Source organism: Carassius auratus, unplaced genomic scaffold, assembly GCF_003368295.1.
Source record: "Carassius auratus strain Wakin unplaced genomic scaffold, ASM336829v1 scaf_tig00022246, whole genome shotgun sequence".
In the NCBI taxonomy this organism is placed as follows: domain Eukaryota; kingdom Metazoa; phylum Chordata; class Actinopteri; order Cypriniformes; family Cyprinidae; genus Carassius; species Carassius auratus.
Window position 1 is genome coordinate 181,472 of NW_020525172.1, and position 23,434 is coordinate 204,905.

The window sequence follows — 23,434 nt, forward strand, 5'->3', positions numbered from 1 at the left end:
ATACCTACTCTGATTGGTTCGATCGTCTTTCATAGACATACATAATAGGAAATATGTGCGTAATTAGTGTAGGATGGAGTATGTTGTTTAAAAGCTAAAAACGCTATGCAGTTTTTAAAAGCTTTTATTACAATGCCCAGTTGTTCATTGTTAACTTGACTCCCTATGTCTGATTTATTGAATCACGAGATGTTAGCTGGTGCAAGTTTAATCTTCTGGACGCTTAACGTGAGAGTATGGCTTTATGCATTTAAACAGTGTTTTAAAAAGACCAACCTCAGTAAACAAACTATTAATGAAGCATTATATTATATTATATTCACAGACAAGCAGATATGAGCCCAGAATACGAACGCCGCACGTTTAATTACGCATTAAGCATTTTCCTCCCATAACCTTCTTGTGTGTAAATAGAATGCTTTATTAAAAATGTTTACTGAGTTTTGTCTTTTTAACACATGTTTTAATGTATTACGCCACGTTAAGTGTAGAATGTCCCGAATCATTCCTGCTGACTGAAAAGAATCGGCTCAATAATGATCACAAAATGGGTATCAGAAAATATACCAATTTAATATAGTCATTTAATATAAATAGATGATACATTATAAAGTTTATCTTAGTATTTGACAGCAGTGGCTGTGAGATTCTCGGATCTCTTAAGAAACTTTCGAGTAATGAGTGAAAATATGATTTTAATTATTTTTTCTTTTCTTTTTTGGCTGCCCCTGAAACTGGTCATATCAGAAGATATGCATGGCTTATTCAAGGATGTGAATTTATTACAACTGCACTAAAATAAGAGCATGATGTGCATGAAATTGCGTTCGAATTTATTTATTTTGTTTTACTTTAAAATAACGAGGAACTGCATATTTTTCTGAAATAAAGGAGAGGAAAAAGTATATGCTTTGCAATGTAGTAAAGAAAATTATAAATATAAATGAAAACAATAATGGTACATCCTTTTCATTCCCTTTCTCATACTCTGATGATATGAAATAATACAATTTTAAAAATATATTTAATTCATAATTCTTTCTTCTATCTACACGTGCAGCCCCGCCCCAAATGCAGACCCGTCTCGATCTGCAGGCTGCAGCCGGGTGCTTCTTCTTTCATCAGCTTGCTTTGAGTTCTAGCACATACAGACATTAAAAGCAACGGCAATCATAGACAGAATCTTGGTTAAGAAATGCATGGGATGTTATGTTTACGATACAGAAGCATTATGTGGAAACGTATAAACATTTGATGCGTGGTATTTATTTATTTTTTTCGTATAAAGGTGGTGCCAGCTTTGCAGTTCTCCAGAGTCCACAAAATAAGTCTAAGATTCACGAAGCTGTGATTCGAATGACTAAAATTCGTTTCGCACGTCACTACAAACAGAAGCTGAGAAATATGTTTGTTTCGTTTGCAGAAACGTCACTACGTCATCTCGTCATCCAGTGGTGACGCAGCAGGCATGACCAAGCACCTTCAACCGAAACTGTAGAAAATGAAGTATGCTTTAAATTTGCTCGTATTGCTCGTGCATTTACTCACGTATGGTAAGTAATTTTAATGTTAGAATCTATCTTCAGGTCAAAGATAAATACGGGATGCAGTTTAGTTTATATTCGACAAATATATTTATTATCTGTATTCTACAATACCATTGTACGACATTTTTTTTTTTTTTTTTTTTTACAGTTTCTTTTTTTACAGTTTCTTCTGCAGGCGTGTCTGATGAAGGCACAGATGGAGGGTCAGTCTCTGTGATGGAGGGAGATTTGGTTACTTTACAATATCTTATGGAAAAACAACAACAAGAAATCATTATATGGCCTTTTAATAACATTGCTATCGCTGAAATCAATGGGGACCCCAGTAAGATCTGTACAGATGTGCGTTGTGATAATCGTAAAAAGAGAATCAGAGACAGACTGAAGCTGGATCATCAAACTGAAAATCTGTCCATCAGAACCACAGACTCTGGACCGTATGATGCATGGATCTCCAGCAAAAACCGCGGTGGTGGAGGAGCCTATGTTGCTCGTGGTAAGCAGGGGCGCAAATATGCAGTGCATGGGGCACCATTTGACCAAAACCATCCTTTGAAAATCTTCTTTAAATGTCCCATAAATACCACCGCTCCCTATAGGCAGAGTACGCAGTCTGCGTAGGGCACCAACTCCCAGAGAGGGCACCATCCAATTTGCTAAAAAAAAAAAAAAAAAAAAAAAAATGCGCCACTCTCCCTTAGGCGCTCGCATCTAATGCTTGCGGCTGAATGTTCATAATGGATGGATGGACATCTATGTCCGGGTAAAGGACAACAGCAATCCTGCGCAGAGAAAAGAAAACGAAAGTAAAAAATAAAAAAATAAAAATAAAAAACAGGCTTGACTGTTTTAAAGTTGGCTTGACATTGGACGTTCGAGTCTCAAATTTAGGGACCGTCTCTAAAGTTACATGCGATATTGGTATACACTTTTCTAACGTCAGTAGCATTTGAGGAGAATGACTTACAGTCATAAAAACAACTGTAATTGTTCATCTAGATGTCAGCTTTAATGCATAATTGAACTGAATGTTTAATATTTATTCAAATAAACTGTAAATCATATGTAAATTATGCTACTTTTTCACATGGGCTCAAACGCAAATTTGAAGCGCAATAGTCAAGTCAAGTCACCTTTATTTATATAGCACTTTAAACAAAATACATTGCGTCCAATCAACTGAACAACATTCATTAGGAAAACAGTGTACTGTGCATTTATTTGCTATCAAGTCAACGATATCGCTGTAGATGAAGTGACCCCAACTAAGCAAGCCAGAGGCGACAGCGGCAAGGAACTGAAACTCCATCGGTGACAGAATGGAGAAAAAAACCTTGGGAGAAACCAGGCTCAGTTGTGGGGCCAGTTCTCCTCTGACCAGACGAAAAGAGCAGTTCAATTCCAGGCTGCAGCAAAGTCAGATTGTGCAGAAGAATCATCTGTTTCCTGTGGTCTTGTCCATTTAATCTGATGCAACTACACTCACAATTTAAGATACATTATTCGAATGCTTGGCGAAAGAGATGTGTTTTTAATCTAGATTTAAACAGAGAGAGTGTGTCTGAAGCCTGAACATTATCAGCAAGACTATTCCAGAGTTTGGGAGCCAAATGTGAAAAACTCTACCTCCTTTGGTGGACTTTGCTATCCTAGGAACTACCAAAAGTCCAGTGTTTTGTGACCTTAGGGAGCGTGATGGGTTGTAGCGTGGTAGAAGGCTAGTTAGGTACGCAGGAGCTAAACCATTTAGGGCCTTATAGGTAAGTAATGATAATTTGTAACTCATACGGAACTTAATAAAGCTGCAATGAAGGTGATAAATGACATCTCTGTTGCTCGTGACAAGAAGCAGCATTGTGCAGCACTTTTTATTGATTTGTCAAAAGCTTTTGACACGGTTGATCATGATGTTTTAAAGATTAGGCTTCTTAATTCGGGGTTTTCAGAGAATACTGTCTCTTGGTTCTCAAACTATCTTAGTGACAGAACCCAGTGCATTAAGTATGATGGTGTTCAATCAGGTATTTTACCAATCCTTAAAGGGGTTCCACAAGGATCTGTGTTAGGCCCTATTTTATTTACTATATATATAAATAACCTTAATCGGCATGTGTCTGATGCAAACTTTCATTTTTATGCAGATGACACCGTTATTTACTGCTGTGCTCCCTCTCTTAAACAAGCCATTGCACATTTACAGAATGCCTTCACTGTGGTTCAAAACACGTTGCTACAGTTGAAACTTGTGCTTAATGCAGAAAAAACCAAATGTATGCTCTTCACGGGCACTCGGAATAGACCACTGAATGTTCCTTCAGTGATTACTCTTGACGGACATGAAATACAGACTGTTACAACTTATAAGTATCTTGGAATTGTTATTGATGATTGCCTGTCATTTAAGCCTCATGTTCACTGTCTAGTGAGAAAGTTGAAGCTAAAATTGGGTTTTTACTTTCGAAATAAGCTGTGTTTTTCTTTTAATGTTAAAAAACAGTTAGTGGCATCCACTTTTTTATCTGTGCTGGACTATGGTGATATATTATATATGCATTCATCTGCTCAATGCCTTCAAATGATTGACGCAGCCTATCATGCATCACTGAGGTTTATTACTAATTGTAAAGCTCGCACCCACCACTGTGAGCTGTACTCTCGTGTAGGGTGGTCTGCTCTGGCCACACGGGGGCTTTGTCATTGGTACATATTTATATATAAGGCTATTCTTGGTGTGCTTCCATCCTATTTATGTTCACTGCTTATGAAAAAAAGTGCTGGTCATTACTCTCTGCGTTCTCAGGCTGTTGTCTTGTTTTCTGTCCCACATATCAGTACTGAGCTGGGTAAAAAGGCCTTTGTTTATTCTGCTCCCTTTACATGGAATTTGCTGCAGAACAACTTAAAACTTAGTAAATTGATTCCTTTGAGTGTTTTTAAGTTAAGAATGAGATGTTTTGAGTTGGACTCCCTCACATGTCAATGTTTTTAATTGAGATTTCATTGTAAGTGCATAATTGGCTTTCAAACTGTTTCTATTAATTAATATTTTATTTTCATGTTTTTTTGAGTGTGTGTCTTTGTACGTATGTAATGATGTGATGTAATTCAGCTGCCTATCTTGGCCAGGTCTCCCTTGCAAAAGAGATTTTTAATCTCAATGGACTTCTCCTGGTTAAATAAAGGATAAATAAAAAAAAATAAATAATAATAATAGGTAGCCAGTGCAGTGACTGTAAAATTGGGGTAATATGACCATATTTTCTTGACCTGGTAAGGACTCTAGCTGCTGCATTTCGGACTACCTGTAGCTTATTTATAGAGGATGCAAGACTACCACCTAGAAGTGCATTACAATAGTCCAGTCTAGAGGTCATGAATACATGAACTAGCTTTTCTGCATCAGAAACAGATAACATGTTTCGTAGCTTGGCAATGTTTCTAAGATGGAAGAATGCAGTTTTTGTAACATGGGAAATATGATTTTCAAAAGACAAGTTGCTGTCTAATATAACACCCAGATTTTTGTCTGTAGAAGAAGTAACAGTACATCCGTCTAGTTGCAAATTGTAATCTACCAGATTCTGTGTAGTGTTTTTTGGTCCAATAATTAATATCTCTTTCTTATCCGAATTTAATTGGAGAAAATTATTGGTCATCCAATCTTTTACATTTTTAACACACTCTGTTAGCTTAGATAATTTAGAAGTTGAATCAGGTCTCATTGAGATATATAGCTGAGTATCATCAGCATAACAGTGGAAGCTAATTCCGTATTTTCTAATAATATTACCAAGGGGCAACATGTATATTGAAAATAGAAGGGGACCTAGGACGGATCCTTGTGGCACTCCATATTTTACTGGTGATAAATAAGATGACTTCCCATTTAAATAAACAAAATGGTAGCGATCGGACAGGTAGGATCTAAACCATCTTAGAGCCTGCCCTTGAATACCTGTATAGTTTTGTAATCGATCTATGAGTATGTCATGATCTATGGTGTCGAACGCAGCACTAAGATCAAGTAAAACTAGAAATGAGATGCAGCCTTGATCTGACGCAAGAATCAGGCCATTTGTAATTTTAACAAGTGCAGTTTTTGTGTTAAGATGGGGCCTGAAACCGGACTGAGAAGCGGTTCTTCGGCTACAGGTAACAACTCTTTCAGTAATTTAGTGGGTACAGGATCTAATAAACATGTTGTTGGTTTAGATACAATGATAAGTTTATTTAGCTCTTCCTGTCCAATATTTGTAAAGCACTGCAGTTTATCTTTGGGTGCGATGGATGAAACTGAAGTGTTAGACGCTGTAGAATCTACATTCACTATTATATTTGTAATGTTATCTATTTTATCAGTGAAGAAATTTATAAAGTCATTACTATTAAATGTTGGTGGAGTATTTGAATCAGGTGGCATCTGGTAATTTGTTAATTTAGACACTGTGCTAAATAAAAACCTTGGATTGCTTTGGTTATTTTCTATGTGTTTGTGTATTTGCTCTGCCCTAGCAGTTTTTAGAGCCTGTCTATAGCTGGACATACTGTTTTTCCATGCAATTCTAAAAATGTCCAAGTTAGTTTTTCTCCATTTGCGTTCAAGACTATGAGTTACTTTCTTGAGAGAGTGAGTATTACTGTTATACCATGGTACAGTACGTTTTTCTCTAACCTTTTTCAATTTGATGGGGGCAAAAGCTTCTAATGTTTTACAGAAAGTAGTGCCCATGTTCTCAGTCATTTCGTCTAATTCATGTGTATTTTTGGGTACAAATAGCAGTTGAGATAGATCAGGCAGGTTATTTGCGAATCTGTCTTTGGTGACTGGAACAATAGTTCTGCCCAGATGGTAACGCTGAGACATATAGTTAATATCAGTGATATGCAGCATGCACGATACAAGGAAATGGTCTGTAACGTCATCGCTTTGAGGTATGATATCTATATCAGTAAGATTGATTCCATTCGAGTTGTGATTTTGTTGTGGTAGTATGTTTTCACTGTGAAGACATTTGCAGAGAAGGAAGAGAGAATAGACTGATACACACTGAGGTCCGTAGAGTTTCTTGATTTATGCCATTTCTTCTCTTCAGCCCTGAGTTTAGAGCGATGTTCACAGAGAACATCGGACAGCCAAGGGGCCGATGGGGTGGTGCGTGCTGGTCTAGACAACAGTGGGCAAAAGTTGCCCAAGCAAGAGGTTAGGTTGGAGTAAAGAGTGTCCAGAGCTGAAAACTGAGAGAGTGAAGGAAGAGAGGATGAAACCACAGAGGATAGGCGATATAGAGAGAGTGAGCATAGGTTCCATCGAAAGGTGACCTGCGTTGGAGTGTGTGCCGCTTCAGGAGTAAGTGTGAGGTTAGCAGTTATGAGGAAGTGGTTTGAGGTGTGCAGTGGAGCAACTGAAGAGTTGTCCATGGAGCAACAGCGAGTGTAGATGAGGTCCAGTTAATTGCCTGATTTGTGAGTTGCTGTAGTAGACGCTCACTTGAGTTCAAATTAGGTGAGCAGAGTTTTGAAGTCAGCAGCCTGGGGTTTATCTGGAAAGTTTGATAGTAGCATATCCAACTCCTCCAAAAAGTTTCCCAGTTGACCTGGGGGATGATAAATAACCACAAAGTGGATTTTAACAGGGTGGGTTACAGTAATTGCATGTGATTCAAATGATCTAAATCATAAATTTTAAACAAATAAAAATTATAGAGGAATTCACTATAAACAACATTTATTTTAAACGTCAAGCATACAGCAAAAGTGAGACTAGCAGACTGTGTCAAATGCTCTAGGCTCTCGAGTCTTCTGCACCAATGCAAACGTGTGCGCACTGTGTATGTTTAGCTTGCTCTAAAATTATGGTTTTTATTCATATCTGAGGGTCCGCGTACAGTGCATGTGACGCAAATTACATCACCAAAATATACGGGTGTACTCGTATAATGTATAAGGAGTGGTTCCCTGCATTACAGCATTGAGCTTCTCGAATGCACCATTAAAATGAACAGTGAAAGTAACAAAAGCTTACACAATTAATTTTAACAGGTATAAAATGCCATAGCCACCAGATCCAGTCTGTATCTAGATAAAAGGGTCACTGCAGTCACCTGGGTCCAGTACTTATCCAGCCAGGATGGTGGATCAGCACCTAGAAAGGCCTCTACAGCCCTGAAAGACAGCGGAGACCAGGACAACTAGAGCCCCAGACACAGATCCCCTGTAAAGACCTTGTCTCAGAGGAGCACCAGGACAAGACCACAGGAAACAGATGATTCTTCTGCACAATCTGACTTTGCTGCAGCCTGGAATTGAACTGCTCTTTTCGTCTGGACAGAGGAGAACTGACCCCCCAACTGAGCCTGGTTTCTCCCAAGGTTATTTTCCCCATTCTGTCACCGATGGAGTTTCGGTTCCTTGCCGCTGTCGCCTCTGGCTTGCTTAGTTGGGGACACTTCATTGACAGAGGTATCGTTGACTTGATTGCAAATGATTGTACAGACATTATTTAAACTGAACTTAGATGAGTGATGACCTCACTGAATTCAATGATGAACTGCCTTTAACTGTCACTTTGCATTATTGACACTGTTTTCCTTATTAATGTTGTTCAGTTGCTTTGACAAAATCTTTTTTGTTTAAAGCACTATATAAATAAAGGTGACTTGACTTGACTATAATTAAGTGTGAAAATAACTAATGGAAATAAATGTTTCCTAACTGAGGCCAACTAACATGATTGTTCTTCTTTTATTAGTATTATTTTGTCTCTGTACCCAATATTTGTAAAAAAATAAAAAAATGTAATTGTCCAGATATAAAACCTGATGTTTCAGCAGCCACGATCAAAATGAATAAATGGCCTTTAATAAGTCATTCAGGACTTCCGTTTAAAATAAATAAATAAATAAAAGTTATTTATTATTATTGTATAATTCATTTAAATTAATGTTTCTAATAGACTCATTGTAAGGACGAAAGAACCTGAGATACTTTGATCTCCTGAGAAACAGACAATACAAACATACACGGGGATCTTCAAGACACCCCACAGAGTGGAGGAGCAGGAGACCTCCTCCCCTTCTGGCCATTTGTTTCATTTTAAATCCCTTCACCCATTCTTCCTTCTACTCAGTCTGCTCAAAATGATTACATGAAAATGTCAATGCAAGTGAACTAACACTCATGTCTAGTATCATTGGAAATGTCTCAGTGCAACTGGTACAATGGTCTCACTCTCAAAAAAGTAGATTAGAAGGTAATACAGATCTGAAGAGTCAGGAGATATCTTGATTACTGTGATGGGAGTGCCCTTACCTAGGGTCCTCCATGTAAATTACCCGCTATTCCCATTGAGTTGTAAAACCACCCAGGCTTGGGACCTGAGGTAATGCAAATTCCAATTGTTAGTTTATGTCTTCATCTCGGGGGATGTTTGTCTTGGTCTGAGGTATTTAAAGGATTGCAGCAAAAGGATCAGGGCGATTTCTGTAGCCAGAAAGCCCGTAGTGTGTTGTGTGTCTCTTCACTTCATACTATGTATTTTCTAAGGTCAGGTATGCATATTTTACTTTTAGATTCATCTTTGAGAATTTGATGTTTTGTATTGATATGATTTGATGTTGTTTCAATTGGATATGTAATTGGCAAAATACATATCTACCTGACTGTAAATAAATTGTTACATTTTGATTCTATTCTGTCTTACTCTGTAATTATTGACTAGTAGATTACGTTGTATCCTTGTTAGCAACATGAGCACCCGAATGAATGAGTTAATATAAAAATAGAGTTAACTAGAATAATCAAATGCCAGAAGAATATTAATTAAAAAGGCATACAACCAATTTGCATTTCAACCTAAATTCGAGGTCATACTAAAATGGAGTCAGATTAAATAATAAAATGGAGTCAGATTTGAGTTTAACCTAAAATGAATAACTCTACGCGCTGAAAGACAGAACACGCAGGAAACCTTCATCCAGCACCGAATTCCTTCCTTGGGCCGAGTGTCTGGACCTTACACTCATTTATAGTGTTTAGAACAGCAGAAAAGAGCCGTATAAATGTAATGAATAATAACAATAATAATTTGCATTATCTTTATAGCCATAGTGAAAGCAACAATAGATAGCATATTTTACCTTAGATCTTGAAAAAAATCTAACTTGTACATTAAAACTGTGAACTCACCGTGAACCAACACGTGTATTCCATAACAAAGATAAGTCACTCACTCAAAACTGTTCAGTCCAGTCACATTTGAATAATCTATTTTCCATGTCCACTTTTCTTTTCTACAAACTCGCCACATTTTTGCTGTTGTGCCTCATCCAAGACAGCATCACTTATTATAAAGAGTTCTATTGTATTATATTGCGCTTCGCCGCACAGCGCTGCTCACATCCGTTGTAGACATGATGTAGGTTAATGTAGCTTTCTGATGCTACGTACAACTTTTCATGCCACATTATTTGAAATTAGCGCTGGCCAAACTTTTTTCTCTCAGGGGGCCACCTGTTGAGGAACTCTGGTATAGGGTGTAAATCACATTTCAAAGTCTGTTGTCATGTTCTTGTTTATTAAATATATTTTAATTAAGGTTATTTTCACACCTAAATATTTTAGGCATATATTATAATATTCAATTGATAGCCAGTATATTCAATAAGTTGCTTGTAAAATGTTTTATTGATTCAGCTAAGCTGATCTGTACATAATGCCCAAATAAATGTTATGTTCCTTGCCATTCATGTCCATCCTGCAAACAACAAATGCTGTTTGATTGGACCAGTGGTTTTAAATAGATAATACTTTGGTCTGAGTTATCCTCAAAACTCAACTTTTCAAACGTTTAATATAGAAAATCTGATTTAATATGTAAAAACACTGTCAGGAACTAAATTTTTGCACTACAAAGGTGGCATGAATGCATTTACACTGTGATTACAATTTTATGAATAATGTTTAAATTAGTGCTGTCAATCGATTAAAAAAAATTAACTAATTAATCGCACAATTTTTTAAAATTAATCGCGATTAATCGCGATTAATCGCAATTAAAAGACTGAAACTTTTTGGATATGTAAATGTAAAATGTAAATAATTAATGTAAACTCAAGACAAAGAAACTATTTAAGTTCAAAATATGATTGTTTATTGGAATTTTTGTTTAACTTGTAACACAGATTTTCTCATGTAAACAACATACCTGCAATAAACCATCAATATCCTCCAAATTAACTGTTGGCTTGAAAGCCATATTTATTACAGAAATAAAAACACAGGCATGTAAGTACCATTTGAATTTCAAAACAATCAATGCCAATAAAAAACAAAAATGATTTCCATGTTGAATTCTAAGTGGACTGCAAAAAAATTCCAAAGTATAGTCATTGCCAGTGCTTTAAGTGGGCCGGTACGCACCAGTACTCAGTACCGCCACTTCCAAATATAGCTCTTGAGCGTACCGCCACCTCTCCGTGCGCCCAGAACGTTCTTGTAGCGTACCGGTACTCTCATTTAGACATCTGTTTTAATAGAGGTTTTAATCTTTTACCTGCACTGCCGATTTTCAGAGCGCCCTTCACAATGCAAGCTTCCTAATTAATCCCACCCAGAGCAGAAACTACATTACCCATTCACCCTTAAGTTATACAAGTGAATAGCGCATGTGTCGCTTTTCCCACTGTTAAGTGTCAACAACTCAACGTGGCCGGAGAAGGTGTGTGAAACTCGTTGTGAGTTATACTAAAGCAAAATCTTGAGTATTTATTGTCTGATAAACATTAAAAACTGTCTGCGGAGGTTGAGTCGTCCTGCAGCCCCCGCTGGCTGCTCATTGGCTGCAGCATCTTTTTTCTAAGTTCTAAAAAAATACCGTAGACGGCAAGGCACAAATTTAGATATTCATTTATCTAATTAATCTAAAGCCTATGCACAAAGACAATATGATCTTTTTGTCCCCTTTTTGTTTTAAAGCTTGATGAAGAGAGAGAGCGCAAGTTGCTGCAGCTGAGGAGGACAGTGATGCACGCGTACAGGAGTGATTGACAGTTCGCGGCACTGTGTACAAAAAATACTCCGCTACACAATTATTTCGTTATTTTCGTTTAAGCTTATTAACATTAGCACTGTTACAGTCATTGTTTTTTTTTTTTTTTAAACAATGACATTTGAGTTCATGATTTTAATGTTGCTGTTTCTTGTGGCAGACTAAATGAAGAGTAATGTTTCTTGTGGCAGACTGAAGAGTAATCCGGCAGAGTTTTATACTGAAACTTTCCGTCTAAAAGTCCTTCCTTGGGGTAATCCATATTTCTTTGCACGTTGAACACACATAGGCCACAACTGGAAATAAAAAAACTGCAACCGCGTTAATTGCGTTATTTTTTTTTTTACGCGTTAAATATTTCAAATTAATCGAATGTGTTAACGCGCTAATTTTGACAGCACTAGTTTAAATATAACATTTTGAATAGGTATATGAAAGAAAATAATGGAAAAAAATATGATATATCAAATATGAAAATAAACTTAGTAGATAAAGACTTAAGTCTTAATAAGTTATTCATTCAAATGATTTGTTCAAATGGCTCATTCATTCAGGAATGAAGCAAGTGATGGTCTGATTTAATGCTTTACTGAATCATTGAGTCACCCGATTAATTCAAAATATTCATTCAGTATTCAAAACACCACTGTGTGTTTCTTGGAGACACACAACTGGGGCCCGTTTCAATAAGGAGGTTCAACCAACTCTGAGTTGAAACTTGAAGTCTGAGTTGACTTTCCCTGAGATGGGATAAGATAAAGATGAAGTATAAAAACATTATTCAATAGGGTAAAGCATTAAGCTTTAAAGGTTTATGAGTGTAGGCTACATGACTTTACAAGCATTTTTAAGGATCAGTCAGTGTCTATTTCAGTGTGTGGCAGCTTTTTCCACAGTCTAATGCTCTTTTCACATAATTCAATTTTCTCTAATCAAAGCTGTTGCATTTTTCAATTAGAGTAATGAAATTAACATTTGATTGGAACTGTTCTCAATGGCAAAACAGAACAAAACATAGTGCTTAACTAGACAAAAACTCATTCAGGGACATTTTTTGCCTTTGCATATTTTGAAATTCTGGTGCATTATAACTGCATTTTAATAAGCAATGTTTTTTTTTTTTTTTTGCAAAGTGCTTGATAATGTCAGCTTGCATATCTCCCATCATAATGTCATCGTAGATGATACATATTGCACATCCCTGTTTATTATCCCTATATTTATCCACTCACAGTCTTTATGACCTAAAAATAAATCATGGCACTTTGTTGTATAATTTTGTTTTTCACTCATAAGGAACTGTTAATTTCTTTTTTAGGTTTGTCTGATGTTGATAAAGATGAAGTGTCAGTGATGGAGGGAGATTCAGTCACTCTACAGACTAGTGTAAAAACAAACCAACAAGAAAAGATTAAATGGTATTTTAATGACATTCGCATCGCTCAAATCACGGGAGATCACAGTAAGATCTGTACTGGTGTTCAGTGTAATGAAGGAACGGAGAGATTCAGAGACAGATTGAAGCTGGATCATCAGACTGGATCTCTGACCATCAGGAACATCAGTACCTCAGATGCTGGATTTTATAAACTGCAGATCATCAACAGTAGAATCAGTATCATGAAGAGATTTAGTTTTACTGTTGCGAGTGAGTATACTTTAGTGCTGAAGCTTATTAAATATATACATCTTTGATCTCATAAGTTGAGACACTAGTTATTAAGAATAAGTTCATCAATTAAACTCATGTATGTTTGTCTGATGAGTGAATGTGTAAATCAGTGTTTTCTGCTGTTTATCGGCATGTTACATTATGAATCAAGACGTATTTTCTACCCACAGTCTATATGATCTGTTATTGAAATATCACAGAACTTTTATGTTGTATAACTTTGTTTTGTGTATAATAAACTGTTAATTTCTTCTTCAGGTACATCTGGTGTTGATACCGATGAAGGGTCAGCATATATGATGGAGGGAGATTCGGTCACTCTAAATACTAATGTTAAAAAAAAACAACAAGAAAAGATTAAATGGTTTTTTAAAAACATTTGTATAGCTCAAATGAATGGAGATCTCAGTAATGTCTATCCAGATGTTAAGTGTTATGTAGGTACTGAGAGATTCAGAGACAGACTGAAGCTGGATCATCAGACTGGATCTCTCACCATCATGAACATCACAAACACACACTCTGGCCTTTATCATCTAAAGATCATCAGTGACTCATACAGCATCAGGAAGCGCTTTAGTGTTCTTGTTCGTGGTGAGTCGTCATGTATAAAAAGTGTTGTACATTCAGTAATGTGTTTAGTGATACATTTGCAGTGATATTCAAGGGCAGTTCAAGGGTGAATATATATCTGGTGCTTAGCCCAGAGACATTCATATGTGTCAAAATACATGGGACATGCTTACTAATACACACACACACACATATACACTCACATATACACTCACTGGCCACTTTATTAGCTACAATTTGACAGTCTTTTTCCTTCAGAACTGCCTTAATTCTTTGTGTGATAGATTCAACAAAGTGTTTGAAACATTCCTCATTTTGGTCAATATTGATTTTGGTCAATATTGTCATGATAGCATCACGTAGTTGCTGCAGATTTGTCGGCCGGACATCCATGATCTCCCGTTCCACCACATCCCAAAGCTGGTGTATTGGATTGAGATCTGGTGACTGTGGAGGCCATTTGAGTAAATGTGACATGGTGCATTATCCTGCTGGATGTAACCATCAGAAGATGGGTACACTGTAGACATAAAGGGATGGACTTGGTCAGCAACAATACTCAGGTAAACTATGGCATTTAAACAATTTTCAGTTGGTAGTAAGGGGCCCAAAGTGTGCCAGGAAAATATTACCCACACCATTACAACACCACCACCAGCAGCCAGAACCGTTGAGACAAGGCAGGATGGATCCATGCTTTCATGTTCTTTATGCCAAATTCTGACCCTACTATCTGAATTTCACAGCAGAAATCGAGACTCATCATACCAGGCAACGTTTTTCCAATCTTCTATTGTCCAATTTTGGTGAGCCTGTGTGAATTGTAGTCTCCATTTCCTGTTCTTAGCTGACAGGAGCAGCACCCAGTGTGGTCTTCTACTGCTGTAGCCCATATTTTTCAGGGTTCTACGTGTTGTATATTCAGAGATGGTATTTTGTGTACCTTGGTTATTTGAGTTACTGTTGCCCTTCTATCATCTCTAACCAGTCTGCCAATTCTCCTCTGACATCAACAAGGCATTTTCGTCCACACGACTGCTCCTCACTGGACATTTTCTCTTTTTTAACCATTCTCTGTTAACCCTGGAGAAAATCCCAGTAGATTAGCAGTTTTTAAAATACTCAGACCAGCCCGACCGCCATCAACAACCATTTCACGTACAAAGTCACTTAAATACACTTTCTTCCCCATTCTGTGGCTCGGTCGTCTTCACCACATCTAGATGCCTAAATGCATTGAATTTCTGCCATGTGATTGGCTGATTAGCAATTTTTGTTACCAAGCAACTGAAGAAGTGTACCCAATAAAGTGGCCAATGAGTATATATATATATATATATATATATATATATATATATATATATATATATATATATATATATATGTATGTGTGTGTGTGTGTGTGTGTGTGTGTGTGTGTGCTATATATAGTGCTATATTTGAAGAGTTAATTTGCAAAAACCGATAACTCTGTGTTTAACAATTGTCAGAAATCATGTTTTTCATTGTGCATTCCAATTAATTTCAATCAAGCTGCTGTTGTTGTTTTTTTTTTTTTTTTACTGTAAAAATAAATAAATAAACAGTTAACTAACACATTGAAACTCAATAAAAACATGAAATAAAAAAACTGAGTTAATGGTTTTTGCAAAAACTCTTCATACACACACACACACACATATAGTGGTGACCGTAAGGAAACAGGTCATTCAGGACCATGGAAAGTACCATCAGTGCCACACTGTGATGTTCAGGACCAGGGATAGCTCCTCCAACATGGATGTGCACAGTTTCTCCTCTGACAGGGAGCCTCAGCTGCAGGCTGTTGGGCACAATCAGCAACCACAATAAAGAAGTTAGAGTGAACTAAGAAGTCACAGTAGGAGAAAGGGAAGTGAGAAGGCACAAAGAGCTGAAGGTTTCACAGCAAAAGCATTGGACCAGTGCTAAGCCAAAAACGCTCTGGAGGACTAAACTCTAGTGAAGGACGTGAGTAGCCTGAACCACCTTGACTAACCATACATCTTCAAGAAGAACAAAAGAAGAAAAGCACTAGGCCCAGACGGTTTTACACCAGCCTGTCTGAAAATCTGTGCTGACCAGCTGGCCCCCATCTTTTCACAGATCTTCAACAGATCCCTGGAGTTGTGTGAAGTGCCTTCCTGCTTCAAACGCTCCACCATCATCCCCATCCCAAAGAAACCCAAGATAGCAGAACTTAACAACTACAGACCTGTGGCTCTAACGTCTGTCGTCATGAAGTCGTTTGAAAAACTGGTTCTGGCTTATCTGAAGGACATCACTGAACCCTTACTGGACCCCCTGCAGTTTGCTTACCGAGCAAACAGGTCCGTGGATGATGCAATCAACATGGGATTGCACTTCATCCTGCAACATCTGAACAAAACAGGGACTTATGTGAGGATCCTATTTGGGGACTTTAGTTCGGCACTCAACACCATCATCCCAACAGCCCTTCAGACCAAACTGACCCAGCTCTCTGTTCCTAGCTCTATCTGTCAGTGGATCACCAGCTTTCTGACAGATAGGCAACAGTTAGTGAGCCTGGGGAAATTCACATCAAACAGCTGCTCCACCAACACTGGTGCCCCTCAGGGATGTGTTCTCTCCCCTCTGCTCTTCTCCCTGTACACCAACGACTGCACCTCTAAAGACCCCTCTGTCAAGCTCCTAAAGTTTGCAGGACGGTGATGAGTCTGCTTACAGACAAGAGGTTGAGCAGCTGGCTGTCTGGTGCAGTCTTAACAACCTAGTGCTGAACACGCTCAAAACAGTGGAGATGATCGTGGACTTTAGGAGAAACCCCCCTGCACTCCCCTCGCTCACCATCATGAACAGCACTGTGACTGCAGTGGAGTCATTCAGATTCCTGGGAACCACCATCTCTCAGGACCTGAAGTGGGACAATCACATTGACTCCGTTGTGAAAAAGGCCCAGCAAAGGTTGTATTTCCTTCGCCAGCTGAGGAAGTTTAACCTGCCACAGGAGCTGCTAAAACAGTTCTACTCGGCCGTCATTGAGTCTGTCCTCTGTACTTCAATAACTGTCTGGTTTTGTTCAGCAACAAAATCAGACATTAGAAGACTACAGAGAACTGTTCGGACTGCTGAAAGGATTATTGGTGCTCCCATGCCCACCTTTCAAGAACTGTATACATCCAGAGTGAGGAAAAGGGCTCAGAAAATCACTCTGGATCCCTCACATCCAAGTCACCCCATCTTTGAACTTTTGCCATCTGGCCAGCGCCTCAGAGCCGCAAACACCAGAACAGCAAGGCACAAGAACAGTTTCTTCCCCCAGGCAATCTACCTCATGAACAGTTAAATGTTCCTTACTTATGCTTATAAACGTGCAATATCCTTATATTTATTTGTTAACCCTCCATCCTAGAACATTTCTGCATCTCACTCAATCCTATTACATTATCATTTATAGCACAATTGTTTATACACTTATTTATTTGCCAATTTGTAAATCTTTTTTTTTTTTTTTTTTTGTTGTCTCTGTGTACTGGAAGCTTATATCACTAAAACAAATTCCTTGTATGCGTAAGCATACTTTGCAATAAAGCTCTTTCTGATTCTGATTCTGATTCTGATTTCAACCATATTGGATTCCTGAGGCCAAAAGGTAAGCCATCAAAAATAAATACAAAAAATATTAAAGCTAGGAATTCTAGAAGAATCCCAAAGTCTGCAACGACTGCAGGAACTTGAATGAGATCTCCCAATTTGACATGCACCCCATGCCCAAAATAGATGAGCTGATTGAGCAATTGGGCCATGCTGTGTTCATCTCAATACTTGACTTGACCAAAGGATACTGGCAAGTACCATTAACATTTCTAGCCAAACCCAAGACTGCTTTCTGCACTCCTGACAGAGCCTTTCAATACCGGGTTCTTCCTTTTGGGGTCCATGGGGCACCGGCCACATTTCAAAGACTCACCCATAGAGTCCTCCATCCCCACCAACAATATGCTTCTGCATATCTGGGTGACATTGTTGTCCACCGTAGGAGTTGGGAAGAACATCTTCACCATCTAGAGCAGGAGTGTCAAACTCATCTAAGGTTGAGGGCCGGATTAGAGAAAATGTCCCCTTGTGCGGGCCAAATGACCATTTGTTAAACCCTAGTTTGCTCACAATTACATTATTATTGACCATACAAACAAAACAACTTTAGAAACTTTTTTTAAACATGATGCTTTGGTAATTTTACAATATTGACACAGCTTTATTTAATTTTTTTAAAACTTTTTGATAGTGATAATTACCATATTTTGCAGATTGTGTTTTTGAGATGGCACCTTAATTGGTTTAAGCCTTTCATTGATAAATTATACTAAAGCCACCAGTAGGTGGCAGCAAGTCCACATTTTAACGAGTGATCCATTGACTCATTTATTCAAAACGACGATTCTTTTAGAAACAAAGCTAGTGATTGTGTTTATAAATGGGCCACTGGATCATTGACTCAAATTATTTGTTCAAAAACAGATTCATTCAGTAACAAATGAATGAGTTCATTCATAACTGTGAGCGAGTCGCACTATCGATTTTACTCTGGCTTTGTTAAAACTTTTTTTTTTCTTATTGAAACCAATACTGTAAACAGAAAGCATTGTAACTAATATAAAACAATTAATACTAGCATCTTGTTTGTTGCAATCGCACTGACATTCGGGAAAGCAACACTCTTATTATACTTAGACATTACTTTCTTGACGTTTAATTATCATGACTTAAATATTAAAAATACAATTTCTTACAGGACATTTTTTGCCCCCATGTCTCGAATTATACTGTAATCTTATAGCCTTCATCCGGCACTGAAAAACTCTCATGATGTGACTGTTTTTTTTTTTTTTTTTTTTTTTTTGCAAAGTTACAAAATGTCAGCTTGCACATCATTAAAACAACAATTACGATATTAGTACAAGATAAATATTGCACACTCCTCGTTCATTTACTTTCTCGATGTGAAGCTGTCCAGTGAGTTTACATAAATCTGCCCAAAATGATTGTGAGTGGTCGCACTTGGTAGATCCTCGGGTTTTGAATGGTCATGTTATTAAAATTATTCAATTCACGTGGCCATCTGGCTAATATTTGCCAATATTTGCTAATATTAAAACTGTGACTAAAAAATTTTCAAAAAAAAAGTGACTGAAATAAAAGGCCAAGTATAAGCTTAAAGGGGGGGTGAAGTGTGAGTTTTTTACACTGTTAAAGAGTTGGATTCCCATGCTAAACATGGACAAAGTTTCAAAAATTAAGTTGTACGTTTGAAGGAGTATTTCTGTTCCAAAATACTCCTTCCGGTTTGTCCCAAGTTTCAGAAAGTTTTTTTCGAGTATGGCTCTGTGTGACGTTAGATGGAGGCACTTCTGCCGGAAGAGCGCGCGCTCCCGTATAGCAGAGCACTGAGAGCACAACAGACTTCACTGATCAGAGCGAGAGCGTCGCCAAATGTCACAAAAGAAGTGTGTTTTTGGTTGACAGGGCAAGACAACCCTGCACAGATTACCAAAAAAAAAAAAAAAACAGCATTAAGGGACTAGTGGATGGAGTTTATTTTTACAGAGCATCAACGGAGTTGTGCAAGTGTTTTTGTTTGTTCCCTGCATTTCGAAGATGCTTGTTTTACAAACAAGGCCCAGTTTGATGCCAGATTTGCATATCGTTTATTTCTTAAGGATAATGCAGTCCCAACGAAAAAGGGTAACGATCGTGTGTTGGAACCGCAGGCGGTGAGTAAAACTGCTTCAAATATCTCTGTGTTATTAACTTAGCTATCGGCGTGCAAGCACATCAAGTAAACAACATGCGATGTTGTCATCAAACTGCACTTTCCACATGTAACGTTACAGCTTAAAAAAAAAAAAAAAAGACGACATAAAGTGGAACTTAGTCATTTTCCAAAACCGCTAAACAAATATATACAGTTTCAGTACATACCACATAGAGACGTCGTTGCTGATGCTGCTCTTTTTTCATTTCAAATTTCAGCCTCTGGATCTCATTCTGGATCATAAATATACGCGGAATCTGACTGTAAGCCATGGTTTGTTTTGGATGATGGTTTTTTCCTCACGGTAATGTCACAGCTTCCAAACGCTCTCAACGCAAAAGCCTACTGGCGCTTGTGATTCTTTAGCTCCGCCCACACGTCACGCCTCCAGGCGCTCGTGTTTTTCCGGGAATCTATCTCTTATAAATATAATAAAACTAAAGTCTTTTTGGAGTTAAGAAGGATGCAGTACTACTCTATAGGTACTCAAGATTAACAGGATATTGAGTGAAAATGAGCCTTTCACCCCCCCTTTAATTAAACATGCAGGGTTCCATACACAAGTTTTTTCTTGTACAAACATTTACACTGCACTTACAAATTGCATAATATTATGATATTAATGTTTTAAATATTAAACATAACTATATAGAAATGCAAGTAATAGAAAAGAAAATAGAATGATACTTTTAAATGTGATACTAAAATTATCAGTAGGTGGCAGCAAGCCACTGTCTTAAGTAGGTCACTGAGTAATTTTTCAATTGATTCTTTCAAAAAGACAGATTAATTCAGGAAAGAAGTAATAAATAGTTTTTATCAATGGCTTAGTGAATCAAACTGTTCAGTAAGTCAATAACACAAATTCATTCCATAAGGAAACATCTCTGTGTGTTGCTGCAGAGATCCTCAACACAGTTTTTTTGCGGAACCATTTTATTAAAAAAAATAAAGAAAAAATATAAAATATGTCTCTATAATAGGGATGTTAGGATCAAGTTTTTTTGCCCTCAAATCCGAGTCATTTGATTGTGAGTATCTACCGATACCCAGTCCCGATCTGATATTTCTATATACATAAGAAAATAATAAAGAAGACCGAAAAAACGGATCCAGGATGTCTAATAAATTACATTTTGAAATATATTCAAACAGAAAACCGCTATTTTAAATAGGCTAGTAAAAAATATTTCAAAATTATACTGTTTTGCTGTACTTTGGATGAAATAAATGAAGGCTTGGTAAACAAAAGAGACTTCTTTAAACAACATTAACAAGCTTAAAACTTATCACTGGTAGTATAGGCAACTTTAATTATTCTCTAATTTCTAGCTTTTAATTGGCTTAGAAATCTATAACTGCTGGACGATGACAAATAGTAATGTTTTGTTTATATACTACAAACACTGTTTATCACATAATAAGGCAGGATAGTTTCTGTACTGTAATAAAAGCTATGTCAATCAGCACTGCATTGTTCATATACTTTATCACCTGCTGGAGATGACTTGAAAAACCATATATTGCCATAATCATATAAGAATGTCTTCGTGTGTCCAAAGGTTTCTGTTTTTCTGTGAAAACAACTGTTTTCAAACAGTGATAGCTGGACACTTTTGTCCATATTAGGAATTTCCTGATATGACTTTCTGCACAATAGCACCCTCTGGTGTCGAGTTTGAATGAAACGCACACTGCAGAAGTGTTTACTGCTCAGTGATTTTCATCTCGCCTTATTCTAGGTCCGAATAAAACACCAGATAATGCGCAGACGATCCTGTCTCTTTGAGTTTAAATCTATATATATTCACACCTTTATTATATATATGTATCCGAGTCCTGATCGGGAGGTAATGTCCAATTCCGATTGAGTCTGAAACCACGTGATCAGGCCCGATTTCCGATTACGTGTTCGGATCTGGACATCCCTACTTTATAATTTAAATCACATTTTTTTTTTCTTGTTCATTAAATCATTAAATGTGGTTTTGAAGTATGCAAAGTTCTTGAGGTTTTGTAGACCCCCCCCCCCCCCCCCCCCAAAAAAAAAAAAACCTTCAGTTATTTGATGATTTGTGTTTCAGATGTTCCTGCTGCAAGACAAGATAAAATAAGAAGAAAAAAGCTGGGAGAATCTGTTACCTTAGATCCTGGGGTAATAAAATACCCAAATGATGTGATGACGTGGTATTTTAATGACATTCTCATCGCTGAAAACACTGGAGATCAGAGTAAGATCTGTACAGATGATCAGTGTGATGAGAGATTCAGAGACAGACTGAAGCTGGATCATCAGACTGGATCTCTGACCATCACAAACACCAGAACCACAGACTCTGGACTTTATAAACTAACAATCACCAACATCAGATTCAACATCATAAAAAGCTTCACTGTTTCTGTCACTGGTGAGTATCATTTAGTTACTCAGTGCTTATATATATATATATATACACTCTTAAGTAAAAAAGAAACTCTCTGTCTTCAGCTGCAGTAGCAGGAATATATGCTGCTGTTGTTCTGCTGCCTGTTGCTTTAGCTGCTGCTTCGATTTACTATTACAAGCGTCAAAGCAGAAGGACAGGTGTGTATTACATACAGCTGCAGTAATACAGCTGCAGTAACATGGAAATATTTACTAATAAATAACCTTTAAAAGATGTGAAATTAACCAAACCACATAACTGAGTTTGTCATTATTTTTCAAACAGATATGGAAATGCAGTCAGGTGATCAGGTAAGATACTGTGTGCGATACATGTTTGGCCTTCTTCCCTGACAACTTAATCTTTCAGAAAATTTATCATAAAAATGACAAAAAAAACGCACTGAAGTGTTGTCATGGAGGTGGTCCGATGCAACATAATGATGTCACAATTTGCAGTTTTGGAAAACAAGTTGTTTTAGCTGCTTGGTTTCAACAAAAGTATGTTTTATAGTAGATGAAAATGTGTTTCTTTATGTCATTACAGTTTTAAGAGAAGCATCCCACATTTAAGACATGTAAACCCTTAATCTTAAATATCAGGATAAAAAACTGAATATTAATCTTAAGTCTTGTTCTGCTTGTGTAACTGAATTGTTAATCCTGTTGATTCATTCTGCCTTCTGTGATTCTGTGTTTTAGAACCGTCCAGAAGTCTTGTCCTCTAATCAGTCTGAGACTCATGCTGTCCGTGAGACGTCACAGTAACATTATTATTTTGATTAACATTTATTTATTTTTGTATTATTATATTTAATTTATGTTCCATATATGTTACTGTCTGCTGCACATGCCTTTATACTTTCACTTAAATTAAGTAAAATCATATATAATCTGTCTTTATTTTTCTGGTTTATCCTGTTTGTTTTTTTTTGTTTTTTGTAGAGAAATGGTCAATTGGTTAAACAATGCTAAAAATCACCTAAACGTGATTTTTGATCGGGCCCCTTAGCAAAGAGAGTAGATTATGGTAGGATCATTTATGGATCAACGTCAAAGGCTTTGCTAACAAAAATTGACAACATTCAGAGTTAAGCCCTTAGGATTTGCTGTGGAGCAGATCCTCTCCTGTAACAACACTGCAGGTTGAGATGGGAGAAAGGCCTCTGGATTTACGTGATTTTCAACTAAGACTGGTATACTGGTCAAATATTGAAAGTCATTTTTCAAATCAACCAGTTAAAAATATTTTGGGAAATTGCTGGAAATCAGAGGAGAAAAGCCTTGGATGGATAGTAGAAAAGCAAACTTAATGTTAATATTAGTCCTATAGTATTGCCAGTCTCTTTGCCTTGGT

General features: G+C 37.2%; 1 protein-coding gene across 2 annotated transcripts; it reads left to right on the forward strand.

Annotated features, from left to right (window-relative positions):
- Positions 1–1,454: 1,454 nt before the first annotated feature.
- LOC113077310 (uncharacterized) lies at positions 1,455–22,986 on the forward strand. 2 transcript variants are annotated; one of them, XM_026249729.1, is made up of 8 exons: positions 1,455–1,553; positions 1,711–2,043; positions 12,911–13,240; positions 13,523–13,858; positions 21,737–22,060; positions 22,141–22,236; positions 22,364–22,389; positions 22,780–22,986. In XM_026249729.1, the coding sequence occupies exons 1-8, from the start codon at positions 1,502–1,504 to the stop codon at positions 22,843–22,845; spliced, it is 1,563 nt and encodes a 520-aa protein (XP_026105514.1). In that variant the 5' UTR covers positions 1,455–1,501; the 3' UTR covers positions 22,846–22,986. The 2 variants fall into 2 exon arrangements, with proteins under 2 accessions (XP_026105514.1, XP_026105515.1); XM_026249730.1 differs by having other exon boundaries at positions 1,723–2,043.
- Positions 22,987–23,434: the final 448 nt, after the last annotated feature.

What these genes read in the sequence shown, in the direction of transcription:
- LOC113077310 (XM_026249729.1), top strand. Translation starts at nt 1,502, where the DNA reads ATGAAGTATGCTTTAAATTTGCTCGTATTGCTCGTGCATTTACTCACG. An exon ending in CTTTAGTGTTCTTGTTCGTG is followed by an intron (nt 13,859 to 21,736) that starts GTGAGTCGTCAT and finishes TTTGTGTTTCAG; the next exon opens with ATGTTCCTGCTGCAAGACAA. An exon ending in GCGTCAAAGCAGAAGGACAG is followed by an intron (nt 22,237 to 22,363) that starts GTGTGTATTACA and finishes TTTTTCAAACAG; the next exon opens with ATATGGAAATGCAGTCAGGT.